At 40.5% G+C, this 27,552-nt stretch overlaps 2 protein-coding genes across 3 annotated transcripts in view; both read left to right on the forward strand.

Annotated features, from left to right (window-relative positions):
- Nucleotides 1-13,110, forward strand: part of EEF1E1 (eukaryotic translation elongation factor 1 epsilon 1) — a 30,710-nt gene extending 17,600 nt beyond the window's left edge. Inside the window, exon 4 of the mRNA XM_080655274.1 lies at nt 9,568-13,110. Within this exon, the coding sequence (XP_080511400.1) occupies nt 9,568-9,708 (141 nt within the window). The 3' untranslated portion in view covers nt 9,709-13,110. The remainder of the gene's footprint in view (nt 1-9,567) is intronic.
- Nucleotides 13,111-23,290: 10,180 nt separating this feature from the next.
- Nucleotides 23,291-27,552, forward strand: part of BLOC1S5 (biogenesis of lysosomal organelles complex 1 subunit 5) — a 57,098-nt gene continuing 52,836 nt past the window's right edge. Inside the window, exon 1 of one of the 2 annotated variants that reach the window (XM_080655279.1) lies at nt 23,291-23,424. In XM_080655279.1, coding sequence (XP_080511405.1) covers nt 23,310-23,424 — 115 coding nt within the window. In that variant the 5' untranslated portion in view covers nt 23,291-23,309. The remainder of the gene's footprint in view (nt 23,425-27,552) is intronic. The other variant, XM_080655280.1, reaches the window with a different exon arrangement.

Here is a 27,552-nt window from a genome sequence, read left to right on the forward strand (position 1 = left end):
GTGAGTATTTGAATAGATATTGGCTTTTTTCCTATAATGTTCAGATGATTATATTTATTTGTCTTGAATTGAGTCAAATTTCAATTTTCAGTTTATCAAATAAAAATGAAAGGAATAGCCCTGGCCGGTATTGCTCAGTGGATAGAGCATCAGCCTGTGGACTGAAGGGTCCCAGGTTCGATTCCAGTCAAGGGCACATGCCTAGGTTGCGGGCTTGATCCCCAATAGGGGGCGTGCAGGAGGCAGCCGATCAATGATTCTCTCTCATTGATGTTTCTCTCTCCCTCTTTCTTTCTGAAATCAATAAAAATATTTTTTTTTAAATGAAAGGAATAATTTTTATATAAGGTCCCTTATGCAAATACTCCTTCTGTGTGTCCATCAAACAGTTGTTTCCTGTTTCTGTTTCTTGATCTGCTTGTTTCTTGTACTTGCTTCTGCTCCTCTTTGCAACTACTTTTCTTGCTACCCTTTGGACTTGATCATCATCATCACCTGGACCCCACCTCTCCATCTTAATTCCAGTACCCCATGTTCTGTGCAAACTCCTATACTTGTCTCTTAATCTCTTACTCCCTAAATCCCATCATCAGAAGTCACCCCTTTCCTTTTTCTAACCTATATACTTTCTTCCCCATCCAAACTAGACCGCTTTTTGTGTAACTTCAACTACATCCGTCCTTTTATTATAATATCTTCAGCTTCTTTGTTCCACTGTACACTCACCACCCTTTACCTGTTAATCTCCAACTCTTGGTTAGTCTAAATCAGTGGTTCTCAACCTTTCTAATGCCACAACCCTTTAATACAGTTCCTCATGTTGTGGTGACCCCCAACCATAAAATTATTTTTGTTGCTACTTCATAACTATAATTTTGCTACTGTTAATGAATCGTAATGTAAATATTTAATCATAATGTAAATATTTGCAATTACTCAGATAGAAAATAGAGGCTAGCCTTTGACTACACTCACCTTTCAACCTTTTCTATGTGTACATCCTTATTCATCTTGTCTCCTCTTTCTGGACTAAGAAAGAATCATCTTGCTCTTTTCCTAGGCTAATCCATTCATCTGGCCTCTTACCTCAATTCCCTCTCTACCTTCTGCCCCTTTTCTGGATCTTGTCCCAAATTTTATATCCTTTCTTTCTCATATCTTCAATTTTTTCCTCCATCTGATCAGTCTCTTTACTTTAAATTGTTTCCCATCTTAAATTGTTTCCCATTTACAAACAATTACATATCATTAACTATATAGGGACTGGTTTTTTTTGTTGTTGTTTTTTTAAATATATTTTATTGATATTTCACAGAGAGGAGAGCTAGAAACATCGATGAGAGAGAAACATCGATCAGCTGCCTCCTGCACACCTCCCACTGAGGATGTGCCCGCAACCAAGGTACATGCCCTTGACCGGAATCGAACCCGGGACCTTTCAGTCCGCAGGCCTACGCTCTATCCACTGAACCAAACCGGTTTCGGCTATAGAGACTGTTTTGTATGCTTTATAGATGTTAACTCATTTAATCCATATAACAGCCCTGTGATATAGGTACTATTATCATTCCCATTTTACAGATGAAGTAACTGAGGCATAGAGAGGTCTAGTTTCTTCTTTGAGATCACCCAAGTGAATGGCAAAACCAGATGTGGAAACAAGGCAGTTAGGTTCAGAGTTTGTACTTTCTTACATCTCTCTATCTAAAACCTCCCATTATCTATCTTTCCCTTGTGGAAAAAAGAACTCATATGTTTTTCTGTATTTTTTACCTCATGCATTAAATCAGTGAGGTCTTGTTTCTACCTCACGGATGCCTCTCCCATGTGTCTATTTCTGTAATTCTAGATGACATTGCCCTAGTTCTAGAATTCATTATGTTCTGTCTGAACTATTGAAATGGCCTCCTGCAACCAATCACATCTCTTACAGTCCATCTTTATTGCTACTGGGGCATTTTTTTTTTTTTTTTCACGAATATACCTTTTTCTTCCTTCCTTTTTTGTTTTACATATATTTTTATTGATTTCAGAGAGGAAGGGAGAGGGAGAGAGAGATAGAAACATCAATGATGAGAGAGAATCATTGATCGGCTGCCGCCTGCATGCCCCCTACTGGGGATCAAGCCCACAACCCAGGCATGTGCCCTTGACCAGAATCGAACCTGGGACCTTTCAGTCCGCAGGCTGATGCTCTATCCACTGAGCCAAACCGGCTAGGGCCCTTTTTCTTTCTTTCACTCCCTAGGACAGGAGACCCTTCTTCATGTGGCCCTGCCTTCCTTGCTAACGTCATTGTCATCATTCTCCTCACATGCCTCTCTGAGCCATAATGTACTCCCTGGAGTCTCCTCAGTCTTTGCTCTTTCTGCTCAGTGTCCTTGCACTGCTCCTCTCTTTTGCTACTTGGCCTAGCCTTTATCTTCCTCCCACAATGATTTGTATTTCATCAAGAATCACTCAGTTCTAGCACTAATTTCCTGATGAAGTCTTCTTGGGCTCCTAAAGCATATTCAGGTTCTCTTACTGGGTATTGAGCCCACAACTGGGCTTGTGCCCTAAGAATTGAACCAATGACCTCTTGGTGCATGGGTTGATGCCCAACTACTGAGTCACACCAGCTGGGCAAGACTTTTTTACTTGAAAACAATCCTATCTAATAAAAGAGTAATATGCAAATTAACCATCACTCCACTATGCCCACAAGCCACGCCCACCAGCTAATCGGGAGTGAATATGCAAATAAACCCAACCAAGATGGCTACGGCCACAGAGAGCAGGAGGGAGGCTTGGGTTTCCCTGGCAATGGAGGAAGCCAAGCTTTCCGCCTGCCCTTGCCAGCCTAGGCCTCCACTCAAGGCTACAAAGTTTCAATGATAGAAGATACATAAACCCAAACAGAAATGGCGGCAGCCACGGAGCTGGAAAGAGCAGGAGGCTAGGGTTGCCCCCAGTGATGGAGGAAGCCAAGCTTTTCGCACACCCTGGCCGGCCCAGGCCTCTGCTTAAGGCTACAAAGTTTCAATTATAGAAGATACATAAATCCCAATAGAAATGGCTGCTGCCACCGAGCAAGCAGAAGGCTTGGCTCCGCTCCAGGCTACAAAGTTTCAATTGTAGAAGATAAATAAACCCCAGATACCAGGGCCTCTGCTTGGGTCGCCAGGGGGCATGGCCGGCCTGCAAACCACCACAGGCCCCTCGCCCAGGCCACCCCACGCCCCAAGGGAACCCCCACCCTGATCGGGGACACCCTTCAGGGCAAACCAGCTGGCCCCCACCCATGCACCAGGCCTCTATCCTATCTAATAAAAGAGTAATATGCAGATTGACCACCACTCCAACACACAAGATGGCTGCCCCCATGTGGTCAAAGATCCTGCCCCCATGTGGACATAAGATGGCCGCCACAAGATGGCCAGCAGGGGAGGGCAGTTGGGAGGGACCAGGCCTGCCGGGGAGGGCAGTTAGGGGAAAACAGAAAACAGGCCTGCAGGGGAGGGCAGTTAGGGGTGACCAGGCCTGCAGGGGAGGGCAGTTAGGGGAAAACAGGCTGGCAGGGGAGGGCAGTTAGGGGTGACCAGGCCTGCAGGGGAGCAGTTAGGCATCAATCAGACTGTCAAGGGAGTGGTTAGGGGGTGATCAGGCTGGCAGGCAGAAGCGGTTAGGGGCAATCAGGAAGGCAGGCAGGTGAGCAGTTGGGAGCCAGCAGTCCTGGATTGTGAGAGGGATGTCCCAGATTGGAGAGGGTGCAGGCTGGGCTGAGCGACACCCCCCTCCCCCATGCACAAATTTCGTGCACCGGGCCTCTAGTTAGTGAATAAGAGAAAATGGAATCTAGTGCTAATTTCTGATCAGAATATTAAGTGACCAATTAAAGAGACATTTAGAGAAAAGTAGAATGTAGAATCTTGAAATTATCAGAAAAATATGTTGACTTTGGATAGCTTTGGCTCTCTGAGGAAATATATATTGTTTTAGAAAGCTTACGATAAGTTTGACTAAATATTGCTTGTAAGTAGGATGACCATATGATTTATTATTCAAACCAACACTTTTGTCAGTGACTTTGGGGCTATTAGTAATTATACTGGTACAACAGGAATAAAGTGGATTGAATATTCCCCATACCTAAAAGGAGTAAGATTCATTTTAAAGCAAAATGAGATTGAAGAGAATTGTGTCATATTTCCCTTTGACATCTTCAGCTCTTAGCACAATGCCTTGTGTAGCTAAATGCTAGTTGAGATTAGCAGTATTTAGCAATCTCTTTATATTTCCTGATTTAGGTTGCATAACTTTGTAGTGAAAGTATAAGCTTTAATTGTATACTTCAATATAATTAAATCTAAAGTATTTAAATGTGAAGGCAGTTTAAGTAGAGATAAAATACTGTGATCATACCAGCCCCTTTCTATTCCATTCTGATTCAAAATATGTTAGTAGTTTTGTTTTGTTTTGTTTTTATCTCATTTTGAAGTGTAAAAAGCCTCCAGGTAAAGAGAGCTTGTTATTAAGGTATCTATCTCCTGGTGCAAACCCAGGAGTCTTTCAACCTAGGGAAGTCCAAAACTTGATTTGAATTAGACTGTGCTGCTGTGAGCAAAGCTACTTTATAGAAAGGAATAAGAACGATTTATATAAAACAATAACAACATACTGTCATTTTAAATACATATTTAAATGTGGCATTACTTAATTTTAAAGTTAATATTAGAGAGGTGCCATCTCTAATCCTATGTGATACTTCTCAGCAGGTTAACAAAGGCCTGTCAGGACACTTGTGAGGTCTGGCTTTGTTAGCATCAAGCTTTTGTTAAGGACAGTGTTTCTTAAACCATGTAATTTAAAAAAAAAAAAAAGATAATGAATTATAACTCTTGCAAACCAAGTGTATATTTACATTTTTCTCTCCTCTGGCTTACGCAGGTCATGCAATAGGGAAAGGAATACTCTGAGAAGGAGAGAGCTTGTGTGGAATTTCTTTGCCAGCAGAGTGAACAAGGTCATAATTCCATAATGCAAAATATTCATAGCACCAGCTGTAGAATTATTTATTTATGGATCTAGGTGCCTTCCAGAGCATTTGGTTTTCAAGCAGAGTAGTGTTTCATTCAATGCTGCATGTTAAAACTAGGATTACATTGACAATACTTAATGATCTGGACCTATTTATAGTTCCTATTTGAAATGTATATCCTCTTTATATGTAGTGACTAGCATATTACAATTAAGGATATTATGCTTATCTTTTTAAAAACATAATTGAGTGGAATAATATATAAGTTAACCATCCTTTTGTGTTCATAAAATGAGTTCATAACCAAACCATCTCTCCACCCTGGTCCAAGTACAGACAAAGTACATGGGAGAAATAAATACTTTCTCAAGGAACAGGCCTCGCAGACTAAAACCTGTTCTGTGACAGAATTGCACTGTGGTGTTAACTGACATCCTGTTGAGTTAGGTGTAAATATACCCAGATGAGGAAAAAAATGATTACTAGATATTAAATTCTGGCAGAGTAGATGTAAAATTCAGATTGTCTACCTGCTCAAATTCATCAGACAGTTTCCCGTGCTCTGTTTTAGCAGTATACTTAGTTTTGCCCTCGCTCTTTCATTTGTTTGTTCATGTTATTAAATACTTAAAATATAATCAGTGCTGTGTACAAAACAGCAGTCAGGAAACCTTCAAGTCTTCAAATAATCTTACTGTATTTTGTTTCACTGTGAGCCCAATTTTAGTTGTGGCCGACTTACTCTAATTCTAAGATCCGATCTATCTAAATTCCCTTTGAGGAATAATACGTTGTTCTTCCTTTGTTAAACTGCCAGTTAGTGTGGCTGTTTATTATCACACCAGTGACTCATTGCTTTCTTAAACTGATTTCACTAGTAGATAGCAGTCCCTAGGAGCAGACTGTTTCTCAAGATTATTATAATCCTTTGTAACATTATGTGCTGCTTGAGTATAAGATTATTATCTACTAAAATCCATTTGTTTTGAAGTTCGGAACACCGATGGAGATATGCTGTTCTTTTAGAAAGAAAGGAAAAGTAAATGAAATAGCTGCAGAGCAGTTCAGGACTGCTGGCCATAAAGCATGTCTCAAAGGCAGCAGGGTGCCAGTTGGAAAGGTAGCAAACCAGCATTTCTCCCTGATGTGGAATGGGTTCGTTCAAGTGTTTCTCACATGTCTTCATGGAAAATTAATGACTAAAGAATATTATCTGTTTGGCTTTAAAGTTCAAACTAGTTATAGAGTGCCAATAGAAATAAAAAAGGAATGGCTGAGAAGGGAGAGCCAAGCATCACTGTAGACACACTGGCATGTAGACCAATAAGATGCAGGAAAGTAGTAACTAGAATAATTGCATTGTGTTTCCTGTTGTACAAAGTGCGGTTGGGGACCCAAACTAGTCCACTAGGAAGGGATGAGGGAAAACCAGTGTTATAAGTAAAATAGTTGATGGGGATCCCATCCAAAATGTTCTAAGGAAACAGTTTCATGCAGAGAATCTGTTTATTTACAGTAAGTTCAAAAGTAGATAGTCCACTGAAAAAGTAGCAAAGGTAGCACATTGAGATCAGTCATAATTTTCTCAGACTCAAGGGACAAGCTCCAAAGTTTACACCAAAAGGAGGTTAGTGACTTGATCATTTTAGGAAAACTCTATTTCTAGCAAAGTTTTCTGAGGGAAAATGAACACATTTGCATTCTCTAAAATAGATCATCTGGTTTAAAATCATTAGAATAAAATGTTAGACTAAGTTTAAGGTCTTGGAATAAAAACAATTTTATACTGTGGGTCTGTTATAATCCTTACACTAGAGACTCTAAATATTGAAGTTTTAAGTTGAAGAATATTGATTTTGCTGTGTTATAGCTTTAAATAATGAGCCTGGTAGCAGCATATGCTAGTCCTCTGAGAGCAGACACTGCTGTTCTGAAATGTAAATAGTGAAAATACATTGCCCTCTTTACTGTTTCAAAGTCTGCATGAGCAACTTGAATATAGATCAACAAGCAGTTTTACTTAATTGTTTGGAATTGCTTTTTTCTTAGTGCAGTTTGATTCATTCTGAAAATTAACATCTCACAAAATGGCTGAGTGGAGACTTTTTAAAAGAAAGAGTTTTGGAGAGACTAAATTGCAAGAAAGTGGTCAGATTTGAATGATTATGAAACCAACCCGGAGTAAAATTTGTTTTACTGTTTACTTTAACTATCAGTAAAGAGGTTTGCTGGAGTTGATTTTGAATTTTATTTATTTATTTAAGAGAACTCACCCCTGTTTCCTATTAGATTTGCAGCTATGTTTACGAGTGATTGAGCTTCTAAAAAAAATCTTATATTTTCTTTCTAAATCAGTGGTGAAGTTCACATATGATAAAAAGTTAGAAAAAGAACCAAAAAGTTCTTTTATAAAATGTTTTACCTTTTGAAATATAGATATCCACAATGTGTGTTTAAGCACCTCCTGTGCACAGCACACCAGACAAGAATAACATAATTCCTACATGTGAAACCATGACATTTCGTTTAACAAAAAGTACCTTTAGCATAAAAAAGACATTCTTGACAAATTTTTTTGACAAATGTGTTAATTTTTTTTATCTCTGTGCCATGGATTAACTAAATTGTAGGTGAAACAGTTATAGTAGCATATGTCTGATAACTAGATGCAACCTTACACCCTCTGAAACAAGATGAGTATCCTATATAATAAGAGGCTAATATGCAAATTGACCGAATGGCAGAACGACTGGTCCCTATAACGCACACTGACCACCAGGGGGCAGACGCTCAACGCAGGAGCTGCTCCCTGGTGGTCAGTGCACTCCCACAGTGGGAGTGCCGCTCAGCAAAAAGCCAGGCTCATGGCTGGCAAGTGCAGCAATGGTGGCGGGAAGCCGGCAGTCAGACATCTCCCTAGGGCTTCCGGACTGCGAGAGGGCACAGGCTGGGCTGAGGGACCCACCCAGTGCACGAATTTCATGCATTGGGCCTCTAGTATTTTTATAATTTGCTATAGCTGCTTGTATGTGGGACTTAAACCCAAACTTAAATTCTTATGTAACAGAAGCAGTGAGACTCTCACTGCTAATAATTTAAGTAAACTGGGCCAACAGAGATAGTTGAGACCACCAAAGATAATGTTACTATAGTATCCTGATGTCATAATGGCAAAAAGGAAGGCAGGATAACTTGCATCAATTTTTCTTATTAAATTGCCTTGTAGTAAACATAAATTGGAAATAGGATTTCACTAAAACACTTATTGAGAAAATACTGTGTGTATGTCCTTTTATTGATAATATTACTTTGTATTCTGTATTAATGATTGCATACTAGAGTGATTTATCCTTCAGTTATTTTGACCCAGTAACTTAACAGAATATTTTCCTGTAAGCACAAGTATGTATATGCTAAATTCTGAGCAGACATAGGATGTCCATCTCACTTAAAGTACCTTCCAACAAACAGATTGCTAATGGGGTTGAACCACAGAAGGGTGACTAAGGTGTTTTTCTTTGTTTAAGCATGCATGTCAGTTTTACGGAGTCGTACAATATCTGTTAACCGAATGCTGAATTAACAACAGCAGATGCAACTGCACTACTTTTATATGGGTCATGGCTGTGAGTTATTGCCCTATTGTCTTTCTCTTTACCTGACTGACAACTCTTCATGATTCCAAACTAAGATTTGTCTTAGAGAAAAGTCTGTAAGTCCCCTACTTTGGATTTTGAGCCCAGTGAAATGATTGTCATGAGTCATTATTATTACATCTTTCTCCAGCCAAATCTCTGGGCATGCTTATAGCTTGATAGTAAATTCAGTGAACTGTTGTTTACATCCACTGAAGATAGCGTTCAGCTTTATTGCAAACACAGTTTAGAAGGTCTGTTGTCCATCTGAGGCACTTGCCACTGGAAATAGCTCTTCCTTCTCTGTAGTAAGCAGTGATCACTTAAAATCTTAAAATTAAATGGGTCATTGTCTTCTTTAGTGAATTTTTTCCCCCAGAGTTCAGTAAAAAGAACCAGTAGTCCACATATGTATACACCAACCATCTATAGCCAGCTATCTGTCTATCTATCTATCTATCTAATGAGTTTACTTAGTTCCCTTGTTAAGTTGTTAGATGCCAATAAACCTTTCTTTTTTTTTTTTTTTTGAGGTGCGCTGAAAAATATTAGAGAAAGAACCATATCTTAGTCTCTTGGAAACTATTCTCTTTTTTTCTCCTGTTTTCCTTTCTAATAAAGTAAAAAAAAAAAAAGAAAAAAAACTCTTTGGGCTTCCAGATCCTGAGTTAATGTAAAATTGGCATTTGTTGAAAACTGGAGATCTCTTAGAAAGCATATCTGGTTTTGAATTGAACATAAAAGCATTAAACGAAAGGATAGTTCTAAGTGGCTAAAATTTTTCACTCCTATCTGAACACGTTGGTTTGAGAACTGAGTTCCCCCCCAAGTTTCTATCTCCTACTCAGATGATATTAATAGTTGTGCTTATGTAATGCCTGTGTTGTATGTGTGTTTTTAATCTCTACTTAGGTTGACCTGACAGTTCAAGAAAAGGAGAAATATCTTAATGTGTCTCGCTGGTTTTGTCACATTCAGCATTATCCAGGCATCAGGCAACATCTGTCTAGTGTTGTCTTCATCAAGAACAGACTGTATACAAATTCCCACTAGAAGCTACCCATGTGCTGTGCAGAAGAGATATTAAAAATATTTTAAATGGAAAGTGTATTCTGGACCAGAGGGCTAATGTAAATTGATATGCAGTCATTTTTTATTTGCTGAAGTTGATAAAATTTTTAAAATATAAGCATGTCTGAATGTTTTATTTTTTTCTTTAGTTTAAATTTTGCAATTTTTTAATGTAAAAATTCAACTGCTATCAAAACTTGAGTTAAGATCAAGTTATAAATCAACTTGTTTTTATAGATGAAATTTATTTTAATAAAAGTTGTAAATCAGTGGCTTAATTTTAAAAAACATTAGTCCTTTTAATGATTGACCTATTTGGCTATTTATTGACTTATCATATTTTAAAATGCATTTTCCCCTTATGAATATTTACCGTTGTTTGTTTATTAAGATCTATAATAAATTGTGCCAAGGATAGAGAAAGGGAAGACAGATGTGTTTGTTTTCAAATATTTATGCGAACCAGTAAATGTGGTTGAAAAAGTCTTTTTTTGTTTCTTTCTTTCTTTTCTGTAGTCATTATTCATTGAAGTGAAACTAACTACTGAACTGCCCTGGAGGGAACTAGAATAAGATTCATTCTCTTGAGTTAATGGTTCTTTTGTTGTTGTTGAGCTTAGTGGAATATGCAGTAGATAAAAAGAGATGGGAAATTCCTGCTATCCCACTAATTTGGGGCTAGATAACTACTACACAGAAAGGCTGCTGTTGAAGCAATATGTAAAGAACAAAGAGACACTTTATTTAACAAATCTATACAATGTGTAACTCTTACTGGCTGACTAAATAAGTAATCATTTATTGAGAATTAAAGAACTTATATTTCCAAATAAGAAGAAAAATCGAGTCTTCTAGCACTTGAATGTTTAATGCTAGTTAATATTTTGGTTTTGATGCTGAATCTAAGTACTAGTATATGAATCAAAGGTCAGGTAGAAAGAGCAGGATAGGAAATAGACAGCATTCACATTATGCCTCACTGCTACGAATTATTCCTGTCCTCACACTGCTCTTCCCCCGCTGGACTGCAGGTCAGCAGGACAGACAGGGTAGACAAGAGATGGGCTACCCAGCCTTCCCATCCCAACCATTTCATGTTTTTTTTTCTTCAGTTTAGGTCTGCTGTGAGGAAAGGGTAGAAGGACACCTCATTTCTTTGCCAACTGTCCCTTCTTCCCGCTTCTACCTTGTGAGTCTTAACCCTCTGAATCCTTAATCTGTTAACCGGTTCTTTATTGAAGTGCACAGCATTGTTTCAACAGATATTACCCAGTGTTACTATGGGCCAAGACTTCCCTCTAGCGTAGGGGTGGGCAAACTTTTTGACTCAAGGGCCACAGTGGGTTCTTAAACTGGACCGGAGGGCCGGAACAAAAGCATGGATGGAGTGTTTGTGTGAACTAAATATAAATTCAAAGTAAAGGAGCGGAGGGGAGAGCAAGAGAACCCTCCGCTCTTTCGGCTCCGCGGGCCGGATAGAACAGCCGAACGGGCCTGATCCGGCCCGCGGGCCGTAGTTTGCCCAAGGCTGCGAGCAACTTAGATCTTACTGAATGAGGCGATGGTATAAATATGAAGGCCTGGCTCCTGCAAAGGTTAGATATTGCTCTCAGTGTCTAAATCGAAACAATTCATTTCTCATAGAAATGCTGCTGTGCATCATGGTCATTTCTGTCATGTACCTCTCCGCCTGAAATGCCCTTTGCTTTTCACTTGAAGGCCTCATCAATATTCAGCTTGCTCATGTTTTCCTGAAAGTCAAGTCTATTAAGACCCATCTACCCATCTCTGCCTGCCCTTGTTTCTGGCACCAATGGCATTGTACTCTTTTTTCTTATATGTCTCTTCCACCAAACTGTTAATTCCCTGAAAGCAGAGATTCCTTTTTTCTTTGCATATCCAGCCCTCAAAACAGTGACTACACACAACAGCAGATGCTCAATGCGGGCTTGTTGAAAGAATGTAGTATTCTTTAAAGTCCATTTTGAGCTGACCAAGAAAAGTGAAAGTGTGAATTGAAATTAGAGACAGCTGTGTAGAGCACAAAAACCAGATGACTTTAAAGCAGGTTGTTTTTCTCTCATGTAAGTGAGCATAAGACAGTCCATAGTTGGCATTCCACCCCCAGTTCCCATCTTTCTTCATACTGAACAAGTAGTGTTTTTTCTCAAGTTTAACTTATGGTCCAAGATGGCTATCAGAGCTCCAGACAAGTTCATAATCAAGACCCAGAGAAAGAGGAAGAGAAGAAGGACAAAAAGACTCCTTTCGCAACTAAGTCCTAGAAGTCCTATTCAGCAATATCTATATCTCTGGCATCCTGCTGGGACAGAGTCTAGAAATAGAGTCCTTTACCCCCAACATGGCCATCCAGATCAAGCCTATGCCCTGCCAATAAGGAAGAAGGAAAAAAGGGACACTGAGTAGGCAGCTAGCTGGCTCTGTCCCAGTAAATAGTGTTGGGGAAAATGCCTCTGAATGCCAAATAATCAACTTGTAAAATAATTTTTATTAGCACATTGTTAACATTCCATGGATTATTAATTTGCAAAGAATTAGAATACAATAAAATAAATACTTTTCACTGACTACAATTTTCATGATTCAGAAGTTATTTCAGGATCCCACAATATTCAGTTACCAGGAATATCTGTTAATGTGCACTTTTAATAACAACAATAATAGCTAACTTATTGGCATGTAGTATGTATCAGGCAGCATTTTAAGTGAATTCACTAGTTTTATCCCCTTTTCCAGATAATGAAAATTGCCTAAGGTCACACAACCAGTATCAAGGGGCTGGGATTCAGACAAGTGTCTGGCTCAAACTTAACCTGTAATCCACTTTATTGGTGTACCAGTAAAGTTATGCTTAATCCATTTGTGAAAGTAGTTTTTAACCAACTTTAGAAAAAAGCTGCCTAGACATTGAATAAAATGTGTGTGTGTGTATCTTCAAGAATAAATGAGATGGTTACACAACTCTGTACTAAAACCTACTGACTTGTACACTTTAAATGGGTAAATGTTTATAATATGTGAATTATAGCACAAAAGCAGTGTTTTTAAAAAGGAGTGGAGTCAAATACCTCAACCTCACCAAGTATTATGAGATGTTGGATAAGTCAGTGCACATGAAATTCCTCTTAAGAAAAAGAAATAAAGATGACTGCCAAAACCGGTTTGGCTCAGTGGATAGAGCGTCAGCCTGTGGACTGAAGGGTCCCAGGTTCGATTCCGGTCAAGGGCACGTAACTTGGTTGCGGGCACATCCCCAGTAGGAGGTGTGCAAGAGGCAGCTGATCGATGTTTCTCTCTCATCGATGTTTCTGACTCTCTATCCTTATTCCTTCCTCTCTGTAAAAAATCAATAAAATATATATTTAAAAAAAAAAAAGAAATAAAGATGACTGATTTTATGGTTTTTTAATTTGCAATGGCAGTGTAAGCATTACCTAGCGCAATGCCTAGCACACAGAAAGTGATCAATAAAAGATCGATTTTTTAAGGTTAAATTCTTAAACTAATTCTTTAGTTTTTCCCCCACCTATCTATCATCCCTGAGGCACCTGCTCAGTGTAAGCCTATCTGAGATAAGACAACTTGGCCGAGTATCTTGCCAATTTTGCTAAAGCATTAATTTGTCAATTTGCTTACCAGTTTTAAAGCCTCTGGTCCTCACGTCCTTCAAGCTGTTGAAAATGGATCATACTATTTTTCGTCTTTTCTAAAATATCAATGACACTCCTCTGAAACAAAGTGGGGCCATCTTTGTCCATGTTATTCCTTCTACAAAGTAGATGCCCTTTTCTAAGCATTTTCTTTCTATAATTCCCAAAAGCCTGCGGCACTTGTCATTCAGTAATACCTCAAATATTTATTTAGTACCTACTATGTATCAGACACTGTGCTAGGCCCTGGGAATAACACTATTACATCTTTGCCTTCAGAGAGTTCACAATCCAGTGGTCTGTGAACAGATTTCTGAAATGTGAAGCATTCTTTGCAAGATTATCAGCCACTCAACATTCTTTGAAAGTAAATAAATATAACCAGGTGCCATTTACTGAGTGTTCTATGTTATGGGCTCTATACCAGACACTAGACAACCATCTTATTATCTCATGTTAATTTAGGAAATCGGGTGGAGGGAGGGGGGACTAACCCACATGCTAACTAACATCTCAATTAGGCCATGGCTCGAGTGAATGAGAATCGTGCAATTTCAGAGTTAGAGCTCATAATCTGTCACCATGTTATGCCCTGGAGTTGATTTGACTGCCCTGACTAGACACTTGGCCTTACCTCCCTCTACCACATGCAACTTTCAAGAACAGACAAAAGATCCCAAATAAGAAAAGATCATAATTTTTCTTACTTAAATCCTGGTTGTAAAACAAATAGAAATAATAGAACTGCAGGCAATATCAAAAGGCCATTTGTCTTTAGGCACAGTTATGCCCAAAGCATCTAAGATGTCAGGAAGTATTTTGTGTAATTCTGTGCTTGTAAATCTCAAGTAGCTGCTGCCACAGTGACATAACTTCAAGAATGACATAATCATCCCCACATGACCTGATTTCCCAGTTTAAACTGTTCTATCTCTATGCAGATTCAGCCCTAAGGCCATTGCACTGAGATTTTTAACAGTCATGTAACATTCTCACTTTTACTTCCTGTTAAATATAGGTCCTCCATTGGCTCCACCCAGTCATACCTGAAGCTAGTAAAGAGGCATGTTAGGTCTCCTGCAGGGAAGTAGTAACGGAGTAAGTTGGAAGAACACCATGGCTAGCACATCATCGAGAGCCCTGCTGAAAAATCCTTCCAGAATAGCTTCAAGGTGTGTTGTTAGGAAAGAATAAAACTCTTATAGTCAGGTACATATGTACATGTACATCACACCAAAGGTTAATTACACAGGTAATTTCTTTATTGACAAGTAGTCAATTTAGAATTGTAAATTGTGTTAAAATTGTATAAGTCAGGGGTGGGCAAACTTTTTGACTTGAGGGCCACAATGGGTTCTTAAACTGGACCGGAGGGCCGGAACAAAAGCATGGATGGAGTGTTTGTGTGAACTAATATAAATTCAAAGTAAAGAAGCGGAGGGGAGAGCAAGAGAACCCTCCGCTCTTTCGGCTCCGCGGGCCAGATAGAACAGCCGAACGGGCCAGATCCGGCCCGCGGGCCGTAGTTTGCCCACGGCTGGTATAAGTGGTAAGTAGCCAAATTAGAGTTATTGTTAAGTACAGCTTTTTCATTTATGTATTTTTGCTAACATTTTACTTTATTTCTTTGAAAAAAATTAGATGTTACATGAACTTTAATATTAATCTAGCTTTGGCAGAGATGTGGTGGTTTAATGGATTAAAGCATTTAGCTTTTTACCCCAGAGAGCAGTATTTCTTCTTTCTCTCCCTAATTAGATAATCTGCTCCATTACCAGGCCACTAAATTTCAAATTCTCCATACACCTGAGCAGGCTGCTACATATCTGGCCATCTTAATTTTAGTCTTGATTTATGGGAGCTGAATTACATTCCCAACTCTTCCTGGAGCTCTAGGTGAATTTTATTGCAAAAGCAATGGGGAGAAAGTTGCCATCATATATCTCTTGCCTGGGCAGAGCTTTTAGATACACGAGGGGCTCTATATCCCACTGCTCCATGCCTTGTATGCTGGATTTATAACACTGTGAAGGCCAGCTCTAGGATTACATACGGGCATATCAGAGATGAGATGGGGAATTTGATTTTGCAATAATGATTACTTGTTGCTGGAGTCCACATTCCTGCAGGCTCTGCCTTTATTCCCCATACTGCTGGTGAATAAAACTCATTCCAACTGCTACCTAATCTAGTGAAACTCATCTTTCACTTCTGAGGCAAAAAAAAAAAAAAAAAAAAAAAAAGGTAGACAGGAAGTCAGGAGATTTTGAGATGTTGGCAATTTTTGCTATTGTGTCTCAAGGATATCTGTCCCTATTAGCACAATTCTTTTAGGAATGTTTTAATCTTTTAAACTTTCATTTCTTTGTGGGGAGAATAAAAGCTTTGCATCTTTTCCAGCTTGGTGAGTTGATTTGATGGCTTATTCATGCTGTTGCTTCCGCTTCAAAGAGGCTAGGCCCCTAGGGCTAGCCAATTGTATTATGGATTCTGCAGATTTGGCTTTCCATTCCTGCTGGGTGTCATCTGTCCTCGAAGTCTTGCAGTGGATAATTTTTGTCCTCTCTAACATCATATGAGAAATTTGTGCCTGGCAGGCCTGTCTGTCCAAGTTAAGCTTGAAATAAAGTAGCCACACAACTAATTGGACAAGACATAGCTTTAAACAATAAGGCCACGGGCTTGCTTTGACCAATACCACAAACTTCCAGCCATTTGATTACAAATTCCAAAGTTTCTTTGGTGCAGTCCATGAACTAGCGTCTTCGGGTAATATGAGTTATCCTTCCTCCACTGCCCCATTTTCCTGACCTGCAAAATATACACAAACACACACACCTTCATCCTTATTTTAATGGGCCTTAGAGGTTTTTAACCCTCTGGTTGGCTTCACCAGCCTTGCAGTTCGTGCCTGTTTTCAGCATTTGACACATGCCCTGTTGCTTGGATGAAAGAACTCTGGAGTTAACTATCATTGTCAGAAGTTTGGGGAATAGGTAACAGGCATTGCACTAACGAATGCAGCACTTCTCAGACATTAGCATGCACGGTAATCATGCACGGAGATTCTCAGAACACAGGTTGCTGGGCCCAGTTTGAGTTTCTGATTCTAGAGATATGATGCAGAGACCACACCATGAGAACTGCTGTACTACATCTGTCTGAATCTTAGGTGCCATTCATCAAAGAACTCATGTTTTTGTTGTTTTGCACAGTAGAGTCAAATTTTCTGAAGGAATGACCAGTGTGGTGGAGCACTCTGCATTCTGTTGGTTGGCCCTGTCACGGAGCAGTTTGTCTCCACGGTAGCTCTCTCAGTAAAACACCACCTGTTCTCCAAGTGATGTAGCTGCACCTGAAGCATCTCTAGGAGGACCAGCAGAATTCAGTGCAGGAAGGTTTTGCACAGGACTTTAAAGTTGCTTTGGCCTAGAAAATCACTGATGAGATGCACAGCCTCCACTGCACACCAAACAACCTCTCAGGCCTAGAGTGCCAGGTGCATTTCCAAAACTTCATGGGATTAATATGCAGTAATATTGACTGTTTTACCCCCAGAGACCTTCTAATCTTCCCCCTCCTTTCGCTTTCATCAGTTTCTTCCATTTATAATTTTTAACCCACTTCAAAAATATGTTACAAAAAAGGATAAACAGTAATACAGAAAATGTTCTAGGAAAAAATCTCATGAAATTCATTTAATAAAATAAATAAATTTAGGAGTCCCCTCCCTCAATTATACTTATCCTTGATGGGCTTATACTATAATGAATTCAAATTTAGTTCTTAATATGCATGTAATTGAATACTCATTTTTATTTTCTAATTTTCATAAGATTCAATAGAGAATTAGCAAATAATTTAACCCTGAAATCAGAACTTCTACTAAATTCACATTATCTCCATGACTTAGGTGTCTTAATTCTCACAAGTATAATAATTTTAAAATATCCCTTTACAATTTCATGGTTTAAAGGATCTGGTATTGAGAATCTCTATAAAATGATGTTGTATAGAGTGCTATGAAGATGAGTACAGCGAATCTTAAAACCATACAAGTATTTAGTGTGTGATTACACTTATGTAATATCTTTGAAATGACAAAATTTTGGAAATGGAGGATACAATATAGGTTGCCAGAGGTTGGGAGGGGGCAGAGAGGAAGGTAGGTGTAGTTACAAAAAGGCACTATGGGGGATCCTTGAAACTGTTAAATATCTTGACTGTGATGATGAACACATAAACCTACATGTGTGATTACATTGTTCGGCACTAAATACACACACAAATGAACACAAGTAAAACCGAAAATCTGAATAAGATTGGCAGATTGTATCAGTATCAATATCCTGGTTGTCATATTGACATTTTCAAAATGTTACAATTGGAGGGAAACTAGGCAAAATGTATAAGAAATCTCTCTGTATACAAATGTGTGATCTCAAAGTTTTATTTAAAAAATGCAAAAAAGTCTCATCAATCCAGAAACAATAAAAGATGACATACAAGACCTTTTTATCCCCGGAAGCCAAGGACACACTCAGAGCTGCCCCCACCCTAAGGTGCAAGCAGAACAGTGCTGCCAAAGTGGCCCTTCTCTGACTCTCCTCGCTATCTGAGCTACAGTTGAAAGATTTCTGGGAAGGGAGGGAACGAAATAGAGGCATATACTGGACCTGATCACCCCAGAAAACAACACAACCCAGTAGTGTACAGAGCAATGCAAACGGCTAAAACATGTATCTAAAGGCTATCAGCAACAGAATTGCAGAAAAGTAATTGTGTAGTGAGTGATTTCATATTATCCCCTCCAGTGGACTGTACAGTCCACCAGGAAGTAGAGGCATGAGCAGTCAAGCTCACTGTTATATCTCAGCTTCTAGCACTGCATTTGACACATAGAAAATGCTCAATACATGTTCACTGTGTTTGGATGAAAAAATTGAAAAGCCCATATGGCCTGTTATATAGTAATAGAGGCCCGGTGCATGAAATTTGTGCACGGGGCGGGGGGGGTGTCCCTCAGCCCGGTCTGCACCCTCTCCAATCTGGGACTCCTCAGGGGATGTCCAAAATTGGCAGTCGGACATCCCTCTCACAATCCGGGACCACTGGCTCCTAACAACTCGCCTGCCTGCCTGCCTGATCGCCGCCTAACTGCCCTCCCCTGCCAACCTGATCGCCCCCAACTGCCCTCCCCTGCTGGCCTGATCGCCCCCTAACTTCTTGCTCCCCCGTGCCAGCCTGATCTCACCCCTAACTGCTTGCTCCCCGATGCTGGCCTGATCACCCCTAACTGCTTGCTCCCATGCTGGCCTGATCACCCCTAACCGCCTCAGCCTTCGCCACTGTGGCTTTGTCCGGAAGGAATTCGGACATCTGGAAGATGTCCGGTCACTCCAGTCTAATTAGCATATTACCCTTTTATTAGTATAGATGGTTTTTCCTTCCCTACATATCTCCTTCATTTTCTCCTCACCCACCATCTACACTTAAACACATACACAGGGATCGAGGCTGGGCAGTCCTTTAACCTTTCTGTGCCTCTGCCCTGCTCACCTGTGAGACAAGGATAACAATAGTACCTGCTTCAGAGGACTGCCATAAGAATTTAAAAAATTAATGTGTGCCAGCACTTACAACAGTATTTGGCAGATTGTAAGTTCCATATTGGTGTTTGTTCAACTGCCACATAATTCTGACACAGATTAGGAGTTAACTCAGACCTGGCAGGTGAAGGGCACCATCCTCCTCCACAAGCTCTGGGGTTCCCAGGCCACCTGTGCTACCGACATACTGTCTACAAATTTGGGGGGTTCCCACTTCCCCTTGGATTCAGTTGGTCACTAGGTTGACTCATTGAACTTGGGAAAGTGATGTACTTAGGATTACAGATTTATTGTAAAGGATACAAATCAGAACCAGATAAATGACTAGATGCACAGGGTGAGGTCTGGGAGGGCCCCAAACACGAAGCTTTTTTGTCCTCAGTACTCCTTACCTGGCAGCATATCAATATATGAGTACCAACCAAGAAGCTTACTGCAGCTTCAGTGTCCAGGAGGTTTTTATCAGGGTTTCAGTACACAGACATGGATGATTGAATCATTGGCTTCAGCCTCCCTCTCTTTCCTACTTGGGAAATTTTAAGGATTTAGAGGTTATCTCCCAGGAGCCAGGGACAAAGATCAGCCAAATTCTTTATTATACAACCTACGGAAATTTTAGTAAATTGAGTAGGCAGAAGGGGGGACAAAAAAAGCATTTCAGGAAGCGGGGGGCGCCAAAAATAGAGAGGCAGAAATAAGTGTGGTATAGTCATGGTATAGTAGAAAAACCTCTTAGCTGATCAGCTTTGCTATATTGGAATGTGCCAGCCTTAAAGTTGAAAGACCAGGGCTTTGTCCATGGGTCTGCTATTTGATAACTATGGTGCCATCTTGTGGGAGTATAGGGATCATTGTAAGCCAACTTAAATCCTTTCTTTGAGAGGGGGACATAATTTAAATAGGTACACACACAACTTAGTAGATTAAAACAACAAATATATTCTCTCACAATACTGTGCATTGATTGGGCAGTTTTCTGGCTTCATTGCAATTCATGTGTCTGCATCAGCTGGCTGATGGCTGGACTGAAACTCCAAGAAGGCCTCCTTCACACATGCGGTGTCTTGGTGCTAACAGCTAGGGTGCCTACAGAATGTCTCTCTACAGGCAGTGTCTCAACTTCTAGTGCTTCTCTACATGATGGCCTCGCTACAGCAGGACAGTCTGGACTTCCTGACAAGAGAGCAAAAGCAGAAACTGCCAGTTGTGTTAAGGCACACCACTTTTTCCACCATGTTCTTTTGGTCATAGCAAGTCACAAGACCAGTCCAAATTCAAGGGGAGGGGGAACAAATTCCATATTCTGATGGGAGGAGCAGCATGTTGCATGTGTGTACAGTGAGGGAAGGAATCATCACAGCTGTCTTCAGAGACTCTACCATATTCTCTGATTCTCAGCTTACTCATCAGAAAATGTGTATTTTATTAACTACTTCAACTAGACTAATGAGATTTAAGATACATGATATATAAGTGACAGCATTTTATAAATTGTAAAGTGCTAAATAAGTACAATATTTTACAGTGGTGGGTGATGAAGGCAGATTGGAAGAACGAGAGCAGATTATAAAAGGAGATAGATTGTAATAACATTTATTGAGCATATACTATATGCCAGGCATTGTACTGTCTTACAAGTATCTTCTTTAAATCACCACAGCAAACCTTAAAAGATGGATATGTCATTTTATTTTACAGGAAAGGAATTGCAAGTGAGTGGCAGAGCCAGAATTGGAACCCAATTCTGTTTGGTTCCAAAGTCTTAACTACTGTACCCAGAGTTCTTTGATCACTTTTATCTAATCAACCTGCAATTGGGTAAGGGGAGGTAGCAGCTACCCAGAACTACTGAAACAAATTTTTTGGAGGCAGAACCCATAATCTGCATTTTTAACAGCTAGTTAATGTGGGAGAAACATTCAACCTCACTGTATATAGTAAGCTTTCTAAGGTTTTTCACTAGTTCGAAGATACTAAGAAGACCAGTTTAGAGGAAATGTATGATTGCAGGTGCAGAAGAAAATGAATAAGAAAGTGCCTAGCTATTAGGAGAATAATTATTTTTTCTAGAGGTTGATGCTAAAGCTGGGAAATGAAAGTAAGACTAGAAAAGTTAAAAGTGAGACCCAACAACTTGCAAATAACCAAATTTACATTTATTTATTAACTCATCAATTTTTTTTTGCCTTTGGGCTTATTATTTCCTGTGCTAGAAAACCCCAAGTTCCTTTACCCCACCCAACTTGGCTAACATCTATTCATTTTGGGTCTGATGACAGATGTGTGCCTTCTCTGGGAAGTTCTTTCTGGCCATCTTCCACCCCCAGACGTTCCACATGTGTGCTGTGCCTTCCTCCATCCTATCATTTAGGCCCTAAATGTTGGTTTGTATGCCTTCTTCAGCATTAAATGGGAGAATCTTGTGTAGAAAGAGAGGGGGGAGAAAAGGAGAGATTACTAGGTGTACCGGTTAATAATGCAGATTTTGTAATCAAAGAAAACACGATAATTTCAAGAGAAACATCAAAAGTGCTTTATTCAAAGTAATGTCCATCGCTAGCTACACATTTCCCCCATATTTCAGGTAATTAATTTGTGGATACCATCCCAACAGAACTTTTCTTGTTTTGAGGCAAACCATTCAGAGACCCAATTTTCCACTTCTTCGTACGTTTTGAAGTGCTGCTCAGAAAGTGCACATGCCATCGATCAGAACAAGTGGTAATCTGAAGGAGCAAGGTCTGGTGAATATGGCAGGTGGTTTAATACTTCCCAGGCAATATCTTTTAACGTGTCTTTAACTGGTTTTGAAGTGTGTGATGGTGCGTTATCATGAAGCAAAATTACTTTGCCGTATCTTCTGGCACATTCTGGTCATTTCACGATCAAAGTGTGATTATTTGTTGTCAGTACCAATCAGTAGTAATGATTTCACCTGGTTTTAGAAGCTCATAATACACCACACCTTCCTGATCCCACCAGATGCAGAGCATTGTCTTTCTGAAGTGATTTGGCCTTGCATTCGATGTTGATGATTGACCTGGATCAACCCATGATTCTGTGCATTTGTGATTCTCAAAATAAATCCACTTTTCATCGACTGTCACAATTCGATGCAAAAAAAGACTTTCTTTCGTGCCATTGAAGCAACATTTTACTGATGACTTTTTGGTTTTTTATTTGTCTTTCATTCAGTTGATGTGGCATCCATTTACCTTCCTTTAAAATCTTTCCCATTGCTTGTAAAGGATCGGAAATTGTTTGCTGAGCAACGTTTAATCTTTCTGCAAGTTGTTTTTGAGGTTGACATGAATCTTCATCCAATAATGCTTGTAATTGTTGGTTTTCAAACTTTTTCGGTTGACCTGGACGTTCTTTGTCTTTCACATCAAAATCATCACTTTTAAAGCATTTAAACCAGGGTTCACAAGTATCTTGAGATGGAGCATGTTTGCCATAAGCTTCCCGAAATATACGATAACTTTCAGCAGCACTTTCCTTCAAAATGAACAAAATGAACTAAAACTTCCCACAAATGCTCTTTTTTGGGGGCACAAAATTCGACATTTTAAGTGTAAAAACAACTATGATGTTAACACCTTCAGCAAATTTGACATACGAAGTTTTGAAGTTCGCTGTCAATACAACAAAATAGCATACATATCAAATCGCATATATATCAACACATGTGTAACTTCATCTAGTGAAAAAAATCCGCATTATTAACTGGTACACCTGGTAATAGATGGGTCTTATAAAGAACCACTGGATGAATAGGAGGTGAAAAAGCCACCACAAAGTTACACAGTGTTTGTACTTTAACAGGTGTGAAGACTTGCTGAGACCAGAAGATGAACGTTTTGGAGTTTACCAAATGGCAGCAGTTACAGGGCAGCCCCACTGATGTCTCTTCATAACTAGGACAATTAAAAGCAGCCTAGAAAACCCGTCCCTTCAATAATTACATGCATTTTAACTTAGCCCATATAACAGCTGGTTGAAATTTTGTAAATACAAGACAAGAAAAAAAAATTTTTTTTTTCCTTCACGTGGGCACGAATGAGCCTGATAAGTGATTTGAGCAAATTAAGGCCTTCCTATTCGGGCAGCACTGCCCCAATCTAGCATGGCGGCATCGGCTTCTTCCAGGGCACATCCCTAGTCACACTGCTGGGCCTTAATGGAGCTAGGGCTGGTAGACTCCGCTGCCCGCGCGCTTTGATGACGGCACACCCGCGCCTGGGAAGCGGGCAGAGCAAGTTTGCGCAGGCGCAGCGCGTCCGCAGTGGGCGGAGCTGGCGGGATGAGTGGCGGCGGCCCGGAGGCCGCTGTGGGTTGTGAGGCTCCCGCGGCGGGCGGCAACAAAAAGAAGGACTCACTGGGAACCGCGGGCTCGCCAGCGCACCTCATTATCAAGGGTACGGAATGAAAGGGATATCGCCCTGGTGGATGCCAGGGCAGCCTCACCTCCCAGGCGGCGCCCTCTGACCCGGGTGGTGGAGAGGCGAACAGGGTCGTGGCCGCGCCCTCTAGTTCTCTGCTCTCGGCGCCTCCTAGTAACGACCAGCCCAATCTCTCTTACTTCCTCAAGGGAAAAAGCCTAGATGTGAGCCTCCTCTCCCCTCCCCAAGCCCGGGACCCCTGTGCCCAGGGCCTCCGTGGACGCGGCCGCGCGGCCCACCTGTGATGAAGGGAACTCGGAGCCGGAGTGGGCAGGGCTGCGGAGCGGTGGTGTGACGAGGTTGTTGGCTTTACCCACTCTAGCTCTGTCTGCTCCTGGTCAGGCAGGAGGTAATGAGATCACTATTGAAAGCGTCTTGAAACAGGAAACTCCAGACACGTGTACAGAGGTCCATTCGGTCCCGTGTGCTTCGAGCTGGGAGCTTACAACCTAGTAACAACCTGGATTCTCACAGAACCTGAATTTAGTTAGAGTCCAAAGCGCACAACCCTGTTTCCTGCAACAAGATCTCTGCCAGTTTCTCATCGCCAATCTTTCTTCACCCCATCCCTACCCTGTCAGCCCCACCACATTGCAATGCTGAAGAAGCCCTCATAGGATTCCCGAGCACTTCAGCACCACCAAGGGCGGGCACCCCTCGGATGCCGCCTATTTCATTTTAACCGTAGCTGTTATGATTGTAGAGTGCAGCAGTGGGGCATAGGTGTTAGGGCTACATTATAATTGTTTATATGTGTAATCTTAGTGAACTACCACTTAATTTTTTTTCGTTGTAGTAAAATACATCGTAACAAGTTTTCTTAACCATTTTTTTTCTCTTTTATTTTTATTTATTTTTTTAAATAAATCTTTAGTGTTCAGATTATTACAGGTGTTCCTCTTTTTTTCCCCCATAGCTCCCCTCCACCTGATTCCCCACCCCACCCATGCCCTTACCCCCGCCACTGTCTTCATCAATAGGTGTAAGATTTTTGTCCAATCTCTTCCCGCACCCCTCACACCCTCTTCCCCCTGAGAATTATCAGTCCACTCCCTTTCTATGTCCCTGATTCTATTATATTCACCAGTCCATTCTGTTCTTCAGATTTTTTATTCACTTGATTTTTAGATTCACTTGTTGGTAGGTATGTATTTGATGTCATTTTGTTGTTCATAATTTTTATCTTTACCTTTTTCTTCTTCCTCTTCTTAAAGAATACCTTCAGCATTTCATGTAATCCTGGTTTGGTGGTGATGAACTCCTTTAGCTTTTTCTTATCTGTGAAGCTCTTTATCTGAACTTCAATTCTGAATGATAGCTTTGCTGGGTAGAGTAATCTTGGTTGTAGGTTCTTGCTGTTCATCACTTTGAATATTTCTTGCCACTCCCTTCTGGCCTGCATAGTTTCTGTTGAGAAATCAGCTGACAGTCGTATGGGTGCTCCCTTGTAGGTAACTAACTGTTTTTCTCTTGCTGCTTTTAATATTCTCTCTTTGTCTTTTGCCCTTGGCATTTTAATTATGATGTGTCTTGGTGTGGTCCTCTTTGGATTCCTCTTGTATGGGGTTCTGTGTGCTTCCTGGACTTGTAAGTCTATTTCTTTCACCAGGTAGGGAAAGTTTTCTGTCATTATTTCTTCTAATAGGTTTTCAATATTTTGCTCTCTGTCTTCTTCTGGCACCCCAAAAATTCGGATGTTGGTACGCTTAAAGTTGTCCCAGAGGCTCCTTACACTATCTTCATATTTTTGGGTTCTTTTTTCTTTTTTCTTTTCCGGTTGGGTGTTTTTTGCTTCTTCGTATTTCAAATCTTTGACTTGATTCTTGGGATCCTCCAGTCTGTGTTGGATCTCTGTATATTATTCTTTATTTCAGTCAGTGTATGCTTAATTTCTAATTGGTCCTTTTTCATATCCTTGAGGGTCTCACCATATTTGTCGGAGGTTTCTAGAAGATTCTTGAGTAACCTTATAACCGTGGTTTTGAACTCTATATCCAGTAGTTTGCTTTTCTCCATTTCTTTCATTTGTGACATGTTTCTTTGTCTCCACATTTTGGCTGCTTCCCTGTGTTGATAGAGTGGCCCTAGGTGTCCTATAGGGCCCAGTGGCTCAGCCTCCCTAATTACCTGAGGTGGACACTCTTGGTGCACCCCTTTGTGGGCTGTGTGCACAGTCTTGTAGTTAAGCCTTGATTGCCGTTGGTATCACTGGGAGGAATTGCCCTCTAGGCCAATTGGCTGTGAGGACCAGTTGTGTCTACAATGGGAGAACTTCTGTGCTGGAGATACCCTTATGGGGCAAGACTTGCTTCAGTGGGGCTTTGGCGCTCACTGAGTCTGCCCCCTGAGTGTGTCTCTTATGGATGTGAAGAGTTGTAATCTGGATGGTGTTACTCTGACCACTGGGTACACTGGCTCTTGGATCTCCAGAGAGGTGCAAAGTCAGCCACTGCCTGAAGCCACCCAGCAGGAGCTACAGAGAGATCTGCAGATTCCTCCTCTTTGTTTGGGGTTTGGAGGTGCCCAGATGAGGCCCAGCTGCGAAGCAATGCAAGCTTCTGTGGAGCCTTGGGACTTCTTTTGGCGGCTCTGGGATTTTCTGACCCAGCTGCAGTTTGTTAGGTTTATATTGTAAAAGGCCAGGCCATTCATATGCAAAAGCCTCTGCGCACAGCTTCGGTGGGGTTGTAAATTGGGTGGGGCGGGGTCTCAGGGAATCACAGCAATGGCTGCCCATCAGTCCTGCCACGAAGAGGTTCCCAGGTCTCTGTGTCTTGCAGCACTGTGCAGGAACAATGATTGCTGCTAGCACCTCTGAGAGAAAGCCGCTGTCGTGTTTGGCCCAAAGCCAGACAGTCCAGTTTCTCCCCGTATGAGTCTGGGTCCCAGAGTCTCGCCCGGAACTGGAGTTCAGAGCAGTCGGGAGCTTGTATCTCCCTCCCGATTGAAAAAGACAGCATGCTCAGTTGCCAGCCCCTTTCGAGTGCGCCACTGTACCTCCACACTTCACTTCCACACCTCCTACCTGACTCAGTGTGCTTTTCTTTTTCCTTCTAGTTGTAGAATTTCCCCTCAGCCAGCCTTCCCATGGTTCTGGATGATATTCGTTTTGTCTTTTAGTTGTAGTTTTGATATGGTTGTGGTCGGCAGCAAGTTCAGGTGCTCACTTATGCCGCCATCTTGGTTGTCCTGTCCAGAATTTCCTTTTTAAAACTAAGTAATATTCTATTTTATGTATGTATGTATGTATACACACCACATTTTGTGTATCCATTTATCTGTGGGTGAACACTCCTGTTGCTTCCACCTTTTGGTTATTGTGAATATGGGTATGCACATTATGTTTGAGTCCCTGCTTTCACATTTTTTGAGTATATACCCCAAACTGGAATTGCTGGGTCAAAGATAGTTCTGTTTTTTAATTTTTTTAGCAATCACCATATTGTTTTCCATAGTGGTTGTATGATATTACAGTCTCACTAACTGCACAAGCATTCCAGTTTCTTCACATCCTCACCCAGACTTGTCATTTTCTGTTTCCTTGCTAGTCCCTCCTAATGGTTATGAGGTAGTATCTTGTAGTTCTGGTTTTCATTTCCCTAATATATAGTGATGTTCATTATCTTTCTATATGCTTAGTGGCTATTTGTATAGCTTCTTTGGAGAAATGTCCATTTGAGTCCTTTGCCCATTTTTAAATCAAATAACGTGGGTTTTTTTAGTTGTAGGAGTTCTTTATTCTGGATATTAACCCCTTTTCAGATACATGATTTGCTTATATTTTCTCCTATTCCAGGGGTTGCCTTTTCACTCTGTTGATTGCATCCTTTGAAGTACAGAACTTTTTAATTTTAATTTACTTAAAAAAAAAGATAATTCAAGGGAAGTTTTTCAAGTTAATCCAAAATTGAGTTGCAATTGAAAATATGTCGAATAGCCTTGGCTTTTTCAATGGAATCATTCATTCTTTTCATTCTAAAAAATCTATTTTTAGTTCATCTTATTTGAAGACTGTCAATTGTGAGCAGATATTTAATTTTGTTGCTAGAGTCTAGTGAAAGGGAAGCATATAAATAAATGATTTCAATACTTATGCCCTGGGTC

The sequence above is a fragment of the Plecotus auritus genome, assembly GCF_963455305.1.
Source record: "Plecotus auritus genome assembly, chromosome: 2".
Classification (NCBI taxonomy): domain Eukaryota; kingdom Metazoa; phylum Chordata; class Mammalia; order Chiroptera; family Vespertilionidae; genus Plecotus; species Plecotus auritus.